Raw genomic sequence first — 21,043 nt, forward strand, 5'->3', positions numbered from 1 at the left:
GTTCCCTTTTCTCCACACCCTCTCCAGCATTTATTGTTTCTAGACTTTTAGATGATGGCCATTCTGACTGGTGTGAGATGATATCTCATTGTAGTTTTGACTTGCATTTCTCTAATGATTAATGATGTTGAGCATTCTTTCGTGTGTTTGTTGCGAGTCTGTATATCTTCTTTGGAGAAATGTCTATTTAGGTCTTCTGCCCATTTTTGGGTTGGGTTGTTTGTTTGTTTGCTACTGAGCTGCATGAGCTGCTTATAAATTTTGGAGATTAATCCTTTGTCAGTTGCTTCATTTGGAAATATTTTGTCCCATTCCGAGGGTTGTCTTTGGTCTTGTTTATGGTTTCCTTTGCTGTGCAAAAGCTTTGAAGTTTCATTAGGTCCCATTTGTTTACCTTTGTTTTTATTTCCATTTCTCTAGGAGGTGGGTCCAAAAGGATCTTGTTGTGATTTATGTCATAGAGTGTTCTGCCTATGTTTTCCTCTAAGAGTTTGATAGTTTCTGGTGTTACATTTAGGTCTTTAATCCATTTTGAGCTTATTTTTGTGTATGGTGTTAGGGAGTGGTCTAATGTCATACTTTTACATGGACCTGTCCAGTTTTCCCAGCACCACTTATTGAAGAGGCTGTCCTTTCTCCACTGTACATTCCTGCCTCCTTTATCAATGATAAGGTGACCATATGTGCGTGGGTTTATCTCTGGGCTTTCTATCCTGTTCCTTCTGCCCATTTTTCAATCAGGTGGCTTGCTTTTTCCTATTGAGTTGTATGAGCTGTTTATATATTTTGGATATTAACCTCTTATTGGTCATCTCATTCCCAAATATTTTCCCCCAGTCAGTAGGTTGTCTTTTCATTTTGTTGATGGTTTCCTTTGCTGTGTGAAAACTTTTAGGTTTAATTAGGTCCCATTTGTTTATTTTGGCTTTTGTTTCCTTTGCCTTAGGAGACAGATTAAAAAAATATACAGTAAAGATAGAAAATCAACCATGTACAAAGCTAGTAGGAAGGTTAAAAGCCAAAAGTAGTAATATCATCTGTATCTACAGTAAGCAGTTTGGGGATACACAAAATAATTAGATGTAAAATATGATGTCAAAAACAGTAATCATAAGGGGAGGAGAGTACAATTGTAGGGTTGTTAAATGCATTTGAGATTTGAGATCAGCAACTTAAAACAATCACATATAACAATATATCACTGTATATAAACTTCATGATAGACACAAACAGAAAAATCTATAATAGATGCACACAGAAAAAAGAGGCAAGAATTTGAACATGACATTAAAGATAGTCATCAAATCACAAGACAAAAGAATGAAAGAAGAAGAAAGGAAGAAAAAAGCACTACAAAACAACGTCAAAACAATTAATAAAATGGCAATAAGAACATACACATCAATAATTATTCAAAGTAAATGGACTAAATGCTCCAATCAAAAGACATAGGGCGATAGATAAATGAGGACCTACTGTATGGCACAGGGAACTCTATTCAATATTTTGTATATAATAACTTATAATGGAAAAGAATCTGAAAAAGAATATATACATATATAGATCGCTTTGCTGTACACCTGAAACTAATACAACATTGTAAATCAACTATACTTCAATAAAAAGTTGTTTGTTTTGAAAAAAAAGAAGAGTGGCTGAATGGATACAAAAACAAGACCCATATATATGCTGCCTACAAGAGACTCACTTCAGATCTAAAGACACACATAGACTGAAAGTGAGGGGATGGAAAAAGATACTCCATGCAAATGGAAATAAAAAGAAAGCTGGGGAGCAATACTTACATGAGACATAGACTTTAAGAGGAATAGATTTTTGTGGTTTTGATTTGCATTTCTCTAATAATTTGTGATGTTGAACATCTTTTCATATGTCTATTGGCCATCTATGTCTTCTTTGGAAAATGTCCTATACCCATTTTGGGGTTGTTTTATTTTTGTTGTTGTTGTTGTGAGTTCTTTCTATATTTTGGATGTTAACCCCTTACTGGATATATGATGTGCAAGCATCTTCTTCCATTAGGTAGGTTCCCTTTTCATTTTGTTGCTGGTTTCCTTTACTGTGCAGAAACTTCTTAGTTTGATGTAATCCTATTTGTTTACTTTTGCCTGTGTTTCCCTTGCCTGAGGAGACAAATAAGTGGAAAAGTGTTCTGTGCTCATGGATTGGAAGAAATAACATCGTTCAAATGTCTCTATTACCTAAAGCAATCTTCAGATTCAATGCAATCTCTATCGAAGTCACAAGGATATTTTTCGCAAAAATAGAATACAAAAGTCTTAGATTTACATGAAACCATAAGAGACCCTGAACAGCCAAAGCAATCCTGATAAAAAGAACAGAGTTGGAGGTATCACACTCTCTGATTTAAAACTATATTATAAAGCTACAATAATCAAAACACCATTATATTTGCAGAAAAGCAGATACATAGGTCAATGGAACATAACTGAGAACCTGGGAGTAAACCCATACATATACGGATAATGAATTCATGGCAAGGAAGCAAAGAGCGTACAATGGAAAAGGACAGTCTCTTCAATAAATGGTGACAGGGGAACTTCCCTGGTGGTGCAGTGGTTAAAAATCCGTCTGCCAATGCAGGGGGACACGGGTTCGATTCCTGGTCTGGCAAGATCCCACATGCCACGGAGCAACTAAGCCCGTGCGCCACAACTACTGAGCCTGTGCCCTAGAGCCCGCGAGCCACAACTACTGAGCCCCTGTGCCACAACTACCAAAGCCCGTGTGCCTAGAGCCTGTGCTCCGCAACAAGAGAAGCCACTGCAATGAGAAGCCCATGCACTGCAACGAAGACCCAACGCAGCCAAAAATAAATAAATAAATAAATTTAGATTAAAAAATGGCGTTGGGAAAACTGGACAGCCACATGCTAAGAAAAAAAAAAAAAGAAACTAGACCACTATCTCACACCACACACAAAAGTCATCTCAATGCATTAAAGACTTTAGGGCTTCCCTGGTGGCGCAGCGGTTGAGAGTCCGCCTGCCGATGCAGGGGACACGGGTTCGTGCCCCGGTCCGGGAAGATCCCACATGCCACGGAGCGGCTGGGCCCGTGAGCCATGGCTGCTGAGCCTGCGCATCCGGAGCCTGTGCTGCGCAACGGGAGAGGCCACAACAGTGAGAGGCCCGCATACCGCAAAAAAAAAAAAAAAAAGGGCAGAAGACCTAAATAGACATTTCTCCAAAGAAGACATACAGAAGGCCAAGAAGCACATGAAAATATGCTCAACATCACTAATTACTAGACAAATGCAAATCAAAACTACAATGAGGTATCACGTCACACTGGTCAGCATGAGCATCATTAAAAAGTCCACATATAATAAGTGCTGGAGAGGGTGTGGAGAAAAGGGAACTCTCCTACAGTGTTGAAGGGAATGTAAATTGGTGCAGCCATTATGGAGAACAGTATGGAGATTCCTTAAGAAACTAAAAAGAGTTGCTATATGGTCCAGCAGTCCCACTCCTGGGCAAATATCCCGAGAAAACTCTAATTTGAAAAGATACATGCACCCCAATGTTCATAGTAGCACTATTTAAAATAGCCAACTGGCGACTTCCTTGGTGGCGCAGTGGTTAAGAATCTGCCTGCCAGTGCAGGGGACACAGGTTTGAGCCCTGGGCTGGGAAGACCCCACATGCCACCAAGCAACTAAGCCCGTGTGCCACAACTACTGAAGCCCGCTAGCCTAGAGCCCACGAGCCACAGCTACTGAGCCCACATGCCACAATTACTGAGGCCCGTGTGCCTAGAGCCCGTGCTCTGCAACAAGAGAAGCCACCGTAATGAGAAGCCTGCGCACTGCAACGAAGAGTAGCCCCCGCTCGCTGCAACTAGAGAAAGCCCACGTGCAGCAACAAATCCCAACACAGCCAAAAATTAAATAAATAAATAAATAAATAAATAAATGCTTCCAAGACATGGAAGCAACCTAAATGTCTATCTACAGATGAATGGATAAAAAGATGTGGCATACCTATACAATGGAATACTACTCAGCCATAAATGAGAATGAGATGATGCCATTTGTAGCAACATGGATGGACCTAGAGATTATCATACTAAGTGAAGTAAGTCAAAGAAAGATAAATATCATATGATATCACTTGTATGTGGAATCTAAAATATGATACAAATGAAGTTATTTACAAAACAGAAATAGACTCACAGACATAGAAAACAACCTTATGTTTACCAAAGGGGAAAGAGGGTGGGGGAGAGATAAATTAGGAGTTTGGGATTAGCAGATATAAAACTATTATGTATTCAGTGTAAAACAGATAAACAACAAGGTCCTACTGTATAGCACAGGGAACTATATTCAATATCCTGTAATAAACCATAACCATGTAAAAGAATATGGAAAAAATATATAACTTTGCTGTACACCAGAAAGTAACACAACAATGTAAATCAACTATACTTCAATTAAAAAATAAAATAAAATTTAAAAATGTGCTAATGAACAGCTGAGTCAAATATAAAAGGAACAACAACTTGATTGGCAGAGACCTCTTGCCTGCAACAACAATAAAAAATGGCAGAACAATGGAGTAATGTCTTTAAAGTACTTAAATAACACTTTAGAATTAGGAATGAATACATAATAAAAATTTTCAGATATACAAGACTATGAGAGTGTACTACACAAAACATGTTGAGATTTACAAAACCAAGATAATTTACTACACATAGGGTATAGTGGAAAGAACTATTAAAGTATATTCTTCAGCAAGAAGAAAATTGAGGCTAGACTTTGAGAGTGGAATATAAGAATAAAAAGGTAGAGAGGAAATGGTAAAGCATGTTGGTGAATATAAATAGTATTGCTGTTTAAAAAAACTGAAACCATCTTGTTTTCGGCTTTACCTGTAGATTTTATTTCTTTTATAAAAATGTGAAAGAAATATGGTAATTAATTAATGTTTTATTTTTTAAATTTTTTATTTATTTATTTTTGGCTGCATTGAGTCTTCGTTGCTGCGCACGGGCTTTCTCTAGTTGCGGTGAGCGGGGGCTACTCTTCGTTGAGGTGCACGGGCTTCTCACTGCAGTGGCTTCTCTGGTGGCGAAGCATGGGCTGTAGGTGCGTGGGCTTCAGCTGTGGCTCATGGGCTTAGTTGCTCCACGGCATGTGGGATCTTCCCAGACCAGGGCTCGAACCCATGTCCCCTGCATTAGCAGGCAGATTCTTAACCACTGTGCCACCAGGGAGGCCCCTAAATTAATGTTTTAAAAGTTAGAGGTTTGATTTATAAAAGAAAAACTCGGGGTAGAATTTAAAAGGTATGAATAATGTGGAATAGCAGGAGTGCAAACATTTTACATCAGTCTCTGAGACAAAATAACCGGAGGAAGAGATTTAAAAAGGAAATGCATATCCTAATACATGCTGAAAACATCTGATAAAATCCAGCATTTATGGAGAGGGTGTGGAAAAAAGGGAACCCTCTTGCACTGCTGGTGGGAATGTGAATTGGTACAGCCACTATGGAGAACGGTATGGAGGTTCCTTAAAAAACTACAAATAGAACTACCATATGACCCAGCAATCCCACTACTGGGCATATACCCTGAGAAAACCATAATTCAAAAAGAGTCACGTACCAAAATGTTCATAGCAGTCCTATTTACAATAGCCCGGAGATGGAAACAACCTAAGTGTCCATCATCGGATGAATGGGTAAAGAAGATGTGGCACATATATACAATGGAATATTACTCAGCCATAAAAAGAAATGAAATTGAGCTATTTGTAATGAGGTGGATGGACCTAGAGTCTGTCATACAGAGTGAAGTAAGTCAGAAAGAGAAAGACAAATACTGTATGCTGACACATATATATGGAATTTAAGAAAAAAAAATGTCATGAAGAACATAGGGGTAAGACAGAAATAAAGACACAGACCTACTTGAGAATGGACTTGAGGATATGGGGAGGGGGAAGGGTAAGCTGTGACAAAGCGAAAGAGAGGCATGGACATATATACACTACCAAATGTAAGGTAGATAGATAGTGGGAAGCAGCCGCAGAGCACAGGGAGATCAGCTGGGTGCTTTGTGACTGCCTGGAGGGGTGGGATGGGGAGGGTGGGAGGGAGGGAGATGCATGAGGGAAGGGATGTGGGAACAGATGTATATGTATGACTGATTCACTTTGTTATAAAGCAGAAACTAATAAAAAAAATCCAGCATTTATTCATAATGAAAAGTGAACTTGACTGGAAGAGAACTTCCTCAGGTTAAGAGGAAGCTATGAACAAACATCATACAATTATGTATAGTAACCATCATACTATTTTGCAACTTTCCAGGAGAGCAGCTCAAAACACCAAGAAAGAGAAAAGCCATGGCTAAAAATCTTCATAAATGCATGGGAAAACATATAACATGAGAAATCCAGTTATTTATTGGTTTGGGGAGAAATAGGGTAGCAATAGGGTATGGTGCTGGAGAGAGAAGAATTTGAGAGAAAATAACCAATGCAAACGAGCGGGAATGGATAGGCCTGAGAATGATGTTGTAAAGAAGTCCAGACGTCTGAACACACATTGTCCGGTATCCCTGGGCAGATTTTCCATTTCAAAGATGAGGTCTAGAGTCTGCTTTCTTTTCCTGACGTCTTCTCCTGCTACTATAGCCAGTCTGGAGGGGAAAAGGAGTTGTTGGCCCACGAGATGCTTAATTTCCAGGTTGTAGGACATTCAGTGTAAAAGACGCCGGGAAATCCATTGGGCCTCCAGGATGGTAGCCAGAATTTGTGTGTGTGTGTGTGTGTGTGTGTGTGTGTGTGTGTGTGTGTGTGTGTACACCGGGGTGCAGTTCATTCCGGGAACAGACATCTCTGGGCCTCGCGCTTAGGACGGTAAGGGCGTTGGGGGCGCTCGTGAGGACCCGGACTCGGAGAGGGAGGTAGAGGTTGGAGTGGTGAGTCGAGGGAGAGCTCCCGAAGGCGCAAGTGCAGGTTGTCGTCGTGGTGAGGAGAGCGTTTCTCTGGACTAGGATTGGGCGCCCGAGGACGGGGCTCTGGGACAAAGCCCTGCGCGCTGGGTCCCGACACCCTTGTGGTGGGGCTGCGGAGCTCAGCGACGGAGCCGGCTTCAGCCTCCATCCCAGGCGGCAGGAGCTCGGCGTCTGCTTCCTCCTGGTTGGCCTCTTCTTGGCGGGCGATCTCTGGGACAGCTGCGCAGAAGAATCCCGGCTCCCGGGCCATGTACTCCCCTGGAGCGCTCAGGAAAGCGGCCCGTTGCAGGCCCTGTCCCCACGGGCCTTCCACGCCCCAGCCCAGGAGGGCCTCGGGGACCAGCATGAGGATGTGATCTCCGAGAGACACTTGCAGCACGGACGTGGGCTTGGGCTCCAGCAGCACGTCGACGCCATCTAGGGGCAGGTGCAGGGCCCAGCCGGCGGGCAGGACCACTACGGAAGTGAGCGCGTCCGCGGCCGGAGGTCCCGTCAGGTTGTCCAGGCTGGGCGCCGCCTCGGACTCGGACTCGGGCTCCTCGGGCTCCTCCGTCCGGCGGCGCTTGGCGGGGCCGGGTCCTTCGGTCTGCGGTCCCCACCAGTCCGCAGGGTAGGCACTGGGCCTGCGGGGCCGTTTGCCCATGACCTCGACCGACGGACGGCGCCCCCGGGGCCTGGCAGAGGGCGAGGAGGCGCTCGACCCTGCACGCTGTGACGGGTTTCGACGACGGCTGAGGCAAGCCGGGGCGGGGCGGCGCGATGCGGGGACGGCAGGACGGCGCGATACGGGACGAGTCCTCGGAGCTCCGGGGCCGCCTCCTGCAGTTGGTCCTGCAGTTCAGGTTTCTAGGGGAACGGCGTCTGGCGCGGGGCTGGGCCTGGCGCCTTCGAATCTTCAGCTCGTCAGGGCAATTCGTCTACGCAACAGACAGCGAAGGATGCTGCGGGTGGAGCCAGTGAAATCCTAGTCGCAAAATGTCACGCGAAGCCCCGCCCCCTCCAAGGCTCCGCCCCGTAGACCTCGCGGTATCTGTGCTGCCCAATAGCCGGGGCTGTGGTTGGTAGAAAGCTACTGTTAAAGTCCTCCAGGGGCCAGAATACTCGTGTACTTCATTTTTAGAGAAAAGAAGATACACCGAAAATGGAACTTTAAATATTAGTCACCTTTAAGGTTAATATTTTCCTTTGATTTCAGGCATTCTAGAGAAAAGAACCACTCAAATAGACCACCCCCCTGGCAACATAAAACGGACCTATCTAAACGTTCCATGAAATTCCTTTAATGCTTGTGCTTTCATTTCAGGAGTAAATGGAAAATACTCATATATGTTTAGGTAAAGCTCTGTCTTAATGGTCAAATATTTGTGGCAGTTCCTTCCTGAAGATAAAAGCTGTTATAAAATTAAAGCAATCTTAGTATAATTAAATTGTTGTATTCAGTATTTATTATATGTCAACCATTCTACTGAGGTTTAAAAAATGATCTTCATTTACTAAATTAAATTAAATTTAATTAATTAATTTATTTATTTTGCGGTACGCGGGCCTCTCACTGTTGTGGCCTCTCCCGTTGCGGAGCACAGGCTCCAGACGCGCTGGCTCAGCGGCCATGGCTCACGGGCCCAGCCCCTCCGCGGCATGCGGGATCTTCCCGGACCGGGACACGAACCCGTGTCCCCTGCGTCGGCAGGCGGACCCTCAACCACTGTGCCACCTGGGAAGCCCTGATCTTTGTTCTGAAAAAATTTTTTATTTTTATGTACTTTTGGCTGCGTTGGGTCTTTGTTGCTGCGTGCGGGCTTTCTCTAGTTGCAGCGAGCGGGGGCTAGTCTTCGCTGCGGTGCACAGGCTTCTCGTTGCGGTGGCTTCTGTTTGTTGCGGAGCACGGGCTCTAGGCACACGGGCTTCTGTAGTTGTGGGACGCAGGCTCAGTAGTCGTGGCTCTTGGGCTCTAGAGTGCAGGCTCAGTAGTTGCGGCACATGGGCTTATTTGCTCCACGGCATGTGGGATCTTCCCGGACCAGGGCTCGAACCCGGCATGCGGATTCTTAACTACTGCACCACCAGGGTCCTGGTGGCGCAGTAGTTAAGGTATGTACTAAAAGCTGTACACATTTAATGTAAACAACTTGAGTTTGTAGGTAAAAATACACTTGTGAAACTATCACCACAATCAAAACCATAAAAGTTATCTATGACCTGCAAAAGTGTCTTCCTGCCCTCTCTGAAAAAAAAAAATGATCTTTTTTACTTTTCACAACACCTGAAGCTCAGAGTGGTCAAGTGAGGTTTCAAAAATTAAATATGTACCAAGTTTGTGTTACATATAGGCATCCAATGCAGACTTCTCTGGTTTTAAATCATGAACTCTTAACTCATACATTTATTGCATACACCTAAGAGTGAATTACTATAATTGGTCCTGTGTGTGTCTTTTCAAGTTAATAGGTAGGGACTTCCCTGGTGACGCAGTGGTTAAGAATCTGCCTGCCAATGCAGGGGACATGGGTTTGATCCCTGATCTGGGAAGACCCCACATGCTGCAGAGCAGCAAAACCCGTGCGCCACAACTACTGAAGCCCTTGTGCCTAGAGCCTGTGCTCTGCAACAAGAGAAGCCACTGCAATGAGAAGCCCGCACACTGCAACCAAGAGTAGCCCCTGCTGGCCTCAACTAGAGAAAAGCCAGCATGCAGCACCGAAGACCAGACACAGCCAAAAATAAATAAATAGATAAATAAATAAACAAATAAATAAATTTTAAAATTATAAAAAAAGATTTTAAAAATGTTAATAGGTAACGCCTTCCTCTTTTTTTTCCCCAAAATATTTTTCACAGTTTAAACTCCTGTGAGCGGAGTATGTTTCCATTTCATGACATCCTTATAAACATTTCTTATTGATAGACTCTTAACTGTTTTCCAACCTGGTGTAGTAAAATGCTATATCATTGTGTTTTCATTTTGCATTTCTGATTGCCAGTCAAGGTGGATCATTTTTTTCACATGCTTATTAGCCAATATTATATTTAATTCTTTGAAATATTCCCATCTTCTTGGGTTTTTTTTTACTTAAAAAAATTAGGTTTCAACTTTTCCTCCAACTTTTTGCAGTGCTGGTTCGTTCTTCAAAGACCAACTCTGAGGGCACTTTCTTGAAAAGGGCATTTCTGACCATTTTGTTTGGAATGGTTTCTTCACTTACTCTCTATCTCATCCCTCTCTCTATGGCCTTCATAGTATTACCACATTCTGTAAATAAACAAAATATTGTTTAAAGACATTGGGGTTCAGTCATACTACTACCAGTCACTTATCAAATGTATGTGTAGCAAATGTCTCTATCACAGTCTTTGAAGACTTTCGCACTTGATTCACTGTAATTCTCACTCATTGCACATCTGCTGTAGTTTGTGGTGAGTTTAATATTGTCATGGATCCCTCCTCCCCCCACACCTTGGCTTCTCAGTTCTCTTCCTCTTCAGTAATTTTGTCCTCCCTCCTACCTCACTGACTCATACTCTTTACCTTGTCATTATGAAACTTATATGGTAGTCATCAGTTACATCCATTAGACTATAACTTAATTAGTAAATAGTAAACTGTAAACTGCCTTCGCTGGTCAAGCTCACTTTAACTGTTTTTACAAAAACTTGCATATCCCCCAAGCATGATGTAGCCTAAAGAGTAAGCTACAAGGCCTCTTCACGACCCCTACAGATAAGTACCTCTGATGTAAGAGTCTTAAGATGTTTGCCCGAGTTGTTTTTTTGGAACTTGGAGTCAGTTGTCCAGTTTGAACTTCAGCTGGTTAAGACTGGTTGGGACAACCGCCTCTCCCCTCGGGCATGCGAGAGTGTCTGATCGGTGGCCATTTGATGTCAGAGGGCCAAAACCTCCACCCTAAGAATATGCTAATGTCGCCGTTTTCTGAACATGCATCCTCTGAAGAAGCACGTAGCTTAGTTGCACCTGCCGAGAATAACGATACATCTTTTTTAAAAAATGTATTTATTTATTTAATTTATTTATTTTTGGCTGCGTTGGGTCTTCGTTGCTGCATGCGGGCTTTCTCTATTTGCAGTGAGCGGGGGCTTCTCTTCGTTGCAGTGTGCAGGCCTCTCATTGTGGTGGCTTCTCTTGTTGTGGAACACGGACACTAGGAGCGTGGGCTTCAGCAGTTGTGGCACACGGGCTCAGTAGTTGTGGCACGCAGGCTCTAGAGTGCAGGCTCAGTACTTGTGGCTCAAGGGCTTAGTTGCTCCGAGGCATGTGAGATCTTCCCAGACCAGGGCTCGAACCCATGTCCCCTGCACTGGTAGGCGGATCCTTTTTTTTTTTTTTTTGGTAGGCGGATTCTTAACCACTGTGCCACCAGGGAAGTCCCGACCCAATCTTTTTCTCATTTCCAGTCACCTTTCCCCACACTCCCTGCACCTCAGGCCACCCTAATTCTTTATCCAGTAAATATCCCTAGCCCCTGGCCTTTGGGGAGATGGGTTTGAGATTTGTTCTCCTTTCTCCTTGCTTGACTGCCTTGTGAATAAACCCTTTCTCTGCTGCAAACCTCTCTATCTCAGAGTTGGGCTTTCTGTGTGTGAGGCAAATGAACGTGGCTCAGTAACAATTACTCCAAATTGGGACCCCCTCTGTAATCACAATTTAAAAGATTTATTCTCAGAGTAGTGGCTACCTCCTAACTTTCTAGCTTAGCCCTTTACATATCCAAACTCCATCAATGCTTATGCCCTTCTGGAAAAATTCATCTTTTCAGTGAAACTTAAACTATCAGTTCTTCACTTCCCTCCATAACTGGAACTTAAATTCCACGAATAGTCATTTTAATCATTGCTATATGTATATCTTTTTAAAAAATTATTTTCTATTGAGGTAACATTTGTTTATAACATTATATAAGTTTCATATGGACAACATTATATTTCTACTTCTGTACACACTACAGCATGCTCACCAACAAAGATTTAGTTTGTATAGTCACCACAGAGTTGATCCTCTTTATCCATTTCACCCTTTCCCCTCTGGTAGCCACTACTCTGTTCTCTGTATCTACATGTTTGTTTTTGTTTGGTGTGGTTTGTTCATTTACTTTGTATGTTTTTTTTAAAAATTCCCTATCTATGTGAAATCATATGGTATTTGGCTTTCTCTAGCTGACTTCTTTCACTTAGCATAATACTCTCAGTGTCCATCCATGCTGTGGCAAATGGCCAGGTTTTATTTTTTTTCTATGGCTGTATCTGTATTGTATATATTGTGTTTCACATCTTCTTTATTCATTTATTGGTTGATGGGCACTGCGGTTGTTGCTATACCTTGACTATTGTAAATAATGCTGCAATGAACATGGGGGTGCATAAGTGTTTTCAAGTTAGTGTCTTCATATACTTTGGATAAATACTCAGAAGTGGGATAGCTGGATCATATGGTAGTTCTATTCCTGCATTTCTAAGGAATCTTCATACCGTTCTCCATAGTGGCTGTGCCAGTTTACATTCCCACCGACACCGCAGGAGGGCTCACTTTTCTCCACGTACTCGCCAACACTTTTAATTTCTTGCCTTTTGATAAAAGCCATTCTAACAGGTATGAAGTGATATGTCGTTGTCGGGTTCTTTTTTAGTTTTTTAAAAATTGAGGTATAATGGAGTTACAGTGTTACGTTTCAGGTGTACAAGATAATGATGAACAATTCCTAAAGATTATACTCCATTTATAGTTATTATAAAATATTGGCTATGGACCCTTGCCTGGCGGTCCAGTGGTTAAGGCTCCATGCTTCCACTGCAGGGGGCCCGGGTTCAGTCCCTGTTCAGGGAACTAAGATCCCCGTGTGCTGCGGGGTACGGCCAAAACATAAATATTGGCTGTATTCCCTGTGTTGTACAATATATCCTTGTAGCTTAATTACTTTAAACATAGTAGTTTATACCTCTTCATCTCTTACCCCATCTTGCCTCTCCCCACTTGTAACCACGAGTTTGTTCTCTATATCTGTGAATCTGTTTCTTTTTTGTTATATTCACTAGTTTGTTTTATTTTCTGGATTCCATGTTTAAGTGATAACATAACAGTATTTGTCTTTCTCTGTCTGACTTATTTCACTATGCATAATACCCTACAAGTCTATCCATGTTGTTGTAAATGACAAAATTTCACTCTTTTTTTTTATGGCTGAGTATATACATACACACAGACACACACATGCATATATGTATCACATCACAGCTTCTTTAGCTGTTCATCTGTTGATGGACACTTAGGTTGTTTCCATATTTTGGCTGTCATAAATAATGCTGCCATGAACATTCAGCTGCATGTATCTTTTCAAAGTAGTGTTTTTGTTTTCTTTGGATGTATACCCAGGAGTGGAATTGCTGTATCATATGGTAATTCTATTTAGTTTTTTGAGGAACCTCCACACTGTTTTCCACAGTGGCTGCACCAATTCACATTCCCACCAACAGTGTACGGGGGTCCCCTTTATTTCACAACCTAGCCAACATTTGTTATTTGTGGTCGTTTTGATGTTAGGTGTTCTTACAGGTGTGAGGTGGTATCTCATGGTGGTTTGATTTGTATTTCTCTGACGGTTAGTGATGCTGAGCATCTTTTCATGTGCCTGTTGCCCGACTGGTATGTCTTCTTTGGAAAAATGTCTGTTCACCTCTTCTGCCCATTTTTGTTAATTGATTTTTATTGGAGTGTAGTTGATTTACAATGTTGTGTTAGTTTCAGGTGTACAGCAAAGTGAATCAGTTATACATATATCCACTGTTTTTTAGATTCTGTTCCCATATACGTTATTACAGAGTATTGAGGAGAGTTGTATAAACTTTTTTTTTACATCTTTATTGGAGTATAATCGCTTTACAATGGTGTGTTAGTTTCTGCCTTATAACAAAGTGAATCAGTTATACATATACATATGTTCCCATATCTCTTCCCTCTTGTGTCTCCCTCCCTCCCACCCTCCCTATCCCACCCTTCTAGGTGGTCACAAAGCACTGAGCTGATCTCCCTGTGCTATGCGGCTGCTTCCCAGTAGCTATCTGTTTTACATTTGGTAGTGTATATATGTCCATGCCTCTCTCTCGCTTTGTCAGAGCTTACCCTTGCCCCTCCCCATATCCTCAAGTCCGTTCTCTAGTAGGTCTGTGTCTTTATTCCTGTCTTACCCCTAGGTTCTTCATGACAATTTTTTCCCTTAAATTCCATATCTATGTGTTAGCATATGGTATTTTTCTTTCTCTTTCTGACTGACTTCACTCTGTATGACAGACTCTAGGTCCATCCACCTCATTACAAATAGCTCAATTTCGTTTCTTTTTATGGCTGAGTAATATTCCATTGTATATATGTGCCACATCTTCTTTATCCATTCATCCAATGATGGACACTTAGGTTGTTTCCAGCTCTGGGCTATTGTGAATAGAGCTGCAATGAACATTTTGGTACATGACTCTTTTTGAATTATGGTTTTCTCAGGGTATATGCCCAGTAGTGGGATTGCTGGGTCATATGGTAGTTCTATTTGTAGTTTTTTAAGGAATCTCCATACTGTTCTCCATAGTGGCTGTACCAATTCACATTCCCACCAGCAGTGCAAGAGTGTTCCCTTTTCTCCACACCCTCTCCAGCATTTATTGTTTCTAGACTTTTAGATGATGGCCATTCTGACTGGTGTGAGATGATATCTCATTGTAGTTTTGACTTGCATTTCTCTAATGATTAATGATGTTGAGCATTCTTTCGTGTGTTTGTTGCGAGTCTGTATCTCTTCTTTGGAGAAATGTCTATTTAGGTCTTCTGCCCATTTTTGGGTTGGGTTGTTTGTTTGTTTGCTACTGAGCTGCATGAGCTGCTTATAAATTTTGGAGATTAATCCTTTGTCAGTTGCTTCATTTGGAAATATTTTGTCCCATTCCGAGGGTTGTCTTTGGTCTTGTTTATGGTTTCCTTTGCTGTGCAAAAGCTTTGAAGTTTCATTAGGTCCCATTTGTTTACCTTTGTTTTTATTTCCATTTCTCTAGGAGGTGGGTCCAAAAGGATCTTGTTGTGATTTATGTCATAGAGTGTTCTGCCTATGTTTTCCTCTAAGAGTTTGATAGTTTCTGGTGTTACATTTAGGTCTTTAATCCATTTTGAGCTTATTTTTGTGTATGGTGTTAGGGAGTGATCTAATGTCATACTTTTACATGGACCTGTCCAGTTTTCCCAGCACCACTTATTGAAGAGGCTGTCCTTTCTCCACTGTACATTCCTGCCTCCTTTATCAATGATAAGGTGACCATATGTGCGTGGGTTTATCTCTGGGCTTTCTATCCTGTTCCTTCTGCCCATTTTTCAATCAGGTGGCTTGCTTTTTCCTATTGAGTTGTATGAGCTGTTTATATATTTTGGATATTAACCTCTTATTGGTCATCTCATTCCCAAATATTTTCCCCCAGTCAGTAGGTTGTCTTTTCATTTTGTTGATGGTTTCCTTTGCTGTGTGAAAACTTTTAGGTTTCATTAGGTCCCATTTGTTTATTTTGGCTTTTGTTTCCTTTGCCTTAGGAGACAGATTAAAAAAAATACACAGTAAAGATAGAAAATCAACCATGTACAAAGCTAGTAGGAAGGTTAAAAGCCAAAAGTAGTAATATCATCTGTATCTACAGTAAGCAGTTTGGGGATACACAAAATAATTAGATGTAAAATATGATGTCAAAAACAGTAATCATAAGGGGAGGAGAGTACAATTGTAGGGTTGTTAAATGCATTTGAGATTTGAGATCAGCAACTTAAAACAATCACATATAACAATATATCACTGTATATAAACTTCATGATAGACACAAACAGAAAAATCTATAATAGATGCACACAGAAAAAAGAGGCAAGAATTTGAACATGACATTAAAGATAGTCATCAAATCACAAGACAAAAGAATGAAAGAAGAAGAAAGGAAGAAAAAAGCACTACAAAACAACGTCAAAACAATTAATAAAATGGCAATAAGAACATACACATCAATAATTATTCAAAGTAAATGGACTAAATGCTCCAATCAAAAGACATAGGGCGATAGATAAATGAGGACCTACTGTATGGCACAGGGAACTCTATTCAATATTTTGTATATAATAACTTATAATGGAAAAGAATCTGAAAAAGAATATATACATATATAGATCGCTTTGCTGTACACCTGAAACTAATACAACATTGTAAATCAACTATACTTCAATAAAAAGTTGTTTGTTTTGAAAAAAAAGAAGAGTGGCTGAATGGATACAAAAACAAGACCCATATATATGCTGCCTACAAGAGACTCACTTCAGATCTAAAGACACACATAGACTGAAAGTGAGGGGATGGAAAAAGATACTCCATGCAAATGGAAATAAAAAGAAAGCTGGGGAGCAATACTTACATGAGACATAGACTTTAAGAGAAATAGATTTTTGTGGTTTTGATTTGCATTTCTCTAATAATTTGTGATGTTGAACATCTTTTCATGTGTCTATTGGCCATCTATGTCTTCTTTGGAAAATGTCCTATACCCATTTTGGGGTTGTTTTATTTTTGTTGTTGTTGTTGTGAGTTCTTTCTATATTTTGGATGTTAACCCCTTACTGGATATATGATTTGCAAGCATCTTCTTCCATTAGGTAGGTTCCCTTTTCATTTTGTTGCTGGTTTCCTTTACTGTGCAGAAACTTCTTAGTTTGATGTAATCCTATTTGTTTACTTTTGCCTGTGTTTCCCTTGCCTGAGGAGACAAATAAGTGGAAAAGTGTTCTGTGCTCATGGATTGGAAGAAATAACATCGTTCAAATGTCTCTATTACCTAAAGCAATCTTCAGATTCAATGCAATCTCTATCGAAGTCACAAGGATATTTTTCGCAAAAATAGAATACAAAAGTCTTAGATTTACATGAAACCATAAGAGACCCTGAACAGCCAAAGCAATCCTGATAAAAAGAACAGAGTTGGAGGTATCACACTCTCTGATTTAAAACTATATTATAAAGCTACAATAATCAAAACACCATTATATTTGCAGAAAAGCAGATACATAGGTCAATGGAACATAACTGAGAACCTGGGAGTAAACCCATACATATACGGATAATGAATTCATGGCAAGGAAGCAAAGAGCGTACAATGGAAAAGGACAGTCTCTTCAATAAATGGTGACGGGGGAACTTCCCTGGTGGTGCAGTGGTTAAAAATCCGTCTGCCAATGCAGGGGGACACGGGTTCAATTCCTGGTCTGGCAAGATCCCACATGCCATGGAGCAACTAAGCCCGTGCGCCACAACTACTGAGCCTGTGCCCTAGAGCCCGCGAGCCACAACTACTGAGCCCCTGTGCCACAACTACCAAAGCCCGTGTGCCTAGAGCCTGTGCTCCGCAACAAGAGAAGCCACTGCAATGAGAAGCCCATGCACTGCAACGAAGACCCAACGCAGCCAAAAATAAATAAATAAATAAATTTAGATTAAAAAATGGCGTTGGGAAAACTGGACAGCCACATGCTAAGAAAAAAAAAAAAAAGAAACTAGACCACTATCTCACACCACACACAAAAGTCATCTCAATGCATTAAAGACTCTAGTGTAGGGCTTCCCTGGTGGCGCAGCGGTTGAGAGTCCGCCTGCCGATGCAGGGGACACGGGTTCGTGCCCCGGTCCGGGAAGATCCCACATGCCACGGAGCGGCTGGGCCCGTGAGCCATGGCTGCTGAGCCTGCGCATCCGGAGCCTGTGCTGCACAATGGGAGAGGCCACAACAGTGAGAGGCCCGCATACCGCATAAAAAAAAAAAAAGGGCAGAAGACCTAAATAGACATTTCTCCAAAGAAGACATACAGAAGGCCAAGAAGCACATGAAAATATGCTCAACATCACTAATTACTAGACAAATGCAAATCAAAACTACAATGAGGTATCACGTCACACTGGTCAGCATGAGCATCATTAAAAAGTCCACATATAATAAGTGCTGGAGAGGGTGTGGAGAAAAGGGAACTCTCCTACAGTGTTGAAGGGAATGTAAATTGGTGCAGCCATTATGGAGAACAGTATGGAGATTCCTTAAGAAACTAAAAAGAGTTGCTATATGGTCCAGCAGTCCCACTCCTGGGCAAATATCCCGAGAAAACTCTAATTTGAAAAGATACATGCACCCCAATGTTCATAGTAGCACTATTTAAAATAGCCAACTGGCGACTTCCTTGGTGGCGCAGTGGTTAAGAATCTGCCTGCCAGTGCAGGGGACACAGGTTTGAGCCCTGGGCTGGGAAGACCCCACATGCCACCAAGCAACTAAGCCCGTGTGCCACAACTACTGAAGCCCGCTAGCCTAGAGCCCACGAGCCACAGCTACTGAGCCCACATGCCACAACTACTGAGGCCCGTGTGCCTAGAGCCCGTGCTCTGCAAAAAGAGAAGCCACCGTAATGAGAAGCCTGCGCACTGCAACGAAGAGTAGCCCCCGCTCGCTGCAACTAGAGAAAGCCCACGTGCAGCAACAAAACCCAACACAGCCAAAAATTAAATAAATAAATAAATGAATGAAAAAAAAACCCCAAGACATGGAAGCAACCTAAATGTCTATCTACAGATGAATGGCTAAAAAGATGTGGCATACCTATACAATGGAATACTACTCAGCCATAAATGAGAATGAGATGATGCCATTTGTAGCAACATGGGTGGACCTAGAGATTATCATACTAAGTGAAGTAAGTCAAAGAAAGATAAATATCATATGATATCACTTATATGTGGAATCTAAAATATGATACAAATGAAGTTATTTACAAAACAGAAATAGACTCACAGACATAGAAAACAACCTTATGTTTACCAAAGGGGAAAGAGGGTGGGGGAGAGATAAATTAGGAGTTTGGGATTAGCAGATATAAAACTATTATGTATTCAGTGTAAAACAGATAAACAACAAGGTCCTACTGTATAGCACAGGGAACTATATTCAATATCCTGTAATAAACCATAACCATGTAAAAGAATATGGAAAAAATATATAACTTTGCTGTACACCAGAAAGTAACACAACAATGTAAATCAACTATACTTCAATTAAAAAATAAAATAAAATTTAAAAATGTGCTAATGAACAGCTGAGTCAAATATAAAAGGAACAACAACTTGATTGGCAGAGACCTCTTGCCTGCAACAACAATAAAAGATGGCAGAACAATGGAGTAATGTCTTTAAAGTACTTAAATAACACTTTAGAATTAGGAATGAATACATAATAAAAATTTTCAGATATACAAGACTATGAGAGTGTACTACACAAAACATGTTGAGATTTACAAAACCAAGATAATTTACTACACATAGGGTATAGTGGAAAGAACTATTAAAGTATATTCTTCAGCAAGAAGAAAATTGAGGCTAGACTTTGAGAGTGGAATATAAGAATAAAAAGGTAGAGAGGAAATGGTAAAGCATGTTGGTGAATATAAATAGTATTGCTGTTTAAAAAAACTGAAACCATCTTGTTTTCGGCTTTACCTGTAGATTTTATTTCTTTTATAAAAATGTGAAAGAAATATGGTAATTAATTAATGTTTTATTTTTTAAATTTTTTATTTATTTATTTTTGGCTGCATTGAGTCTTCGTTGCTGCGCACGGGCTTTCTCTAGTTGCGGTGAGTGGGGGCTACGCTTCGTTGAGGTGCACGGGCTTCTCACTGCAGTGGCTTCTCTGGTGGCGAAGCATGGGCTGTAGGTGCGTGGGCTTCAGCTGTGGCTCATGGGCTTAGTTGCTCCACGGCATGTGGGATCTTCCCAGACCAGGGCTCGAACCCATGTCCCCTGCATTAGCAGGCAGATTCTTAACCACTGTGCCACCAGGGAGGCCCCTAAATTAATGTTTTAAAAGTTAGAGGTTTGATTTACAAAAGAAAAAACTCGGGGTAGAATTTAAAAGGTATGAATAATGTGTAATAGCAGGAATGCAAACATTTTACATCAGTCTCTGAGACAAAATAACCGGAGGAAGAGATTTAAAAAGGAAATGCATATCCTAATACATGCTGAAAACATCTGATAAAATCCAGCATGAATGGAGAGGGTGTGGAAAAAAGGGAACCCTCTTGCACTGCTGGTGGGAATGTGAATTGGTACAGCCACTATGGAGAACGGTATGGAGGTTCCTTAAAAAACTACAAATAGAACTACCATATGACCCAGCAATCCCACTACTGGGCATATACCCTGAGAAAACCATAATTCAAAAAGAGTCACGTACCAAAATGTTCATAGCAGTCCTATTTACAATAGCCCGGAGATGGAAACAACCTAAGTGTCCATCATCGGATGAATGGGTAAAGAAGATGTGGCACATATATACAATGGAATATTACTCAGCCATAAAAAGAAATGAAATTGAGCTATTTGTAATGAGGTGGATGGACCTAGAGTCTGTCATACAGAGTGAAGTAAGTCAGAAAGAGAAAGACAAATACTGTATGCTGACACATATATATGGAATTTAAGAAAAAAAAATGTCATGAAGAACATAGGGGTAAGACAGAAATAAAGACACAGACCTACTTGAGAATGGACTTGAGGATATGGGGAGGGGGAAGGGTAAGCTGTGACAAAGCGAAAGAGAGGCATGGACATATATACACTACCAAATGTAAGGTAGATAGATAGTGGGAAGCAGCCGCAGAGCACAGGGAGATCAGCTGGGTGCTTTGTGACTGCCTGGAGGGGTGGGATGGGGAGGGTGGGAGGGAGGGAGATGCATGAGGGAAGGGATGTGGGAACAGATGTATATGTATGACTGATTCACTTTGTTATAAAGCAGAAACTAATAAAAAAAATCCAGCATTTATTCATAATGAAAAGTGAACTTGACTGGAAGAGAACTTCCTCAGGTTAAGAGGAAGCTATGAACAAACATCATACAATTATGTATAGTAACCATCATACTATTTTGCAACTTTCCAGGAGAGCAGCTCAAAACACCAAGAAAGAGAAAAGCC

At 41.2% G+C, this 21,043-nt stretch overlaps 2 protein-coding genes across 2 annotated transcripts in view; both read right to left on the reverse strand.

The window, feature by feature from the left end:
• Nucleotides 1–21,043, reverse strand: part of LOC307053752 (vomeronasal type-2 receptor 1-like) — a gene marked incomplete at both ends in the record, with an annotated part of 253,032 nt that overhangs the window by 90,260 nt on the left and 141,729 nt on the right.
• On the reverse strand, nt 6,872–7,654 carry LOC307053368 (proline-rich protein 23C-like; the record flags this gene model as incomplete). The annotated part of the gene is made up of 1 exon (XM_079704747.1): nt 6,872–7,654. The coding sequence occupies one exon, from the start codon at nt 7,652–7,654 to the stop codon at nt 6,872–6,874; it is 783 nt and encodes a 260-aa protein (XP_079560873.1).

The sequence above is a fragment of the Hyperoodon ampullatus genome (genome assembly GCF_949752795.1).
Source record: "Hyperoodon ampullatus genome assembly, chromosome: 5".
NCBI classification, from domain to species: domain Eukaryota; kingdom Metazoa; phylum Chordata; class Mammalia; order Artiodactyla; family Ziphiidae; genus Hyperoodon; species Hyperoodon ampullatus.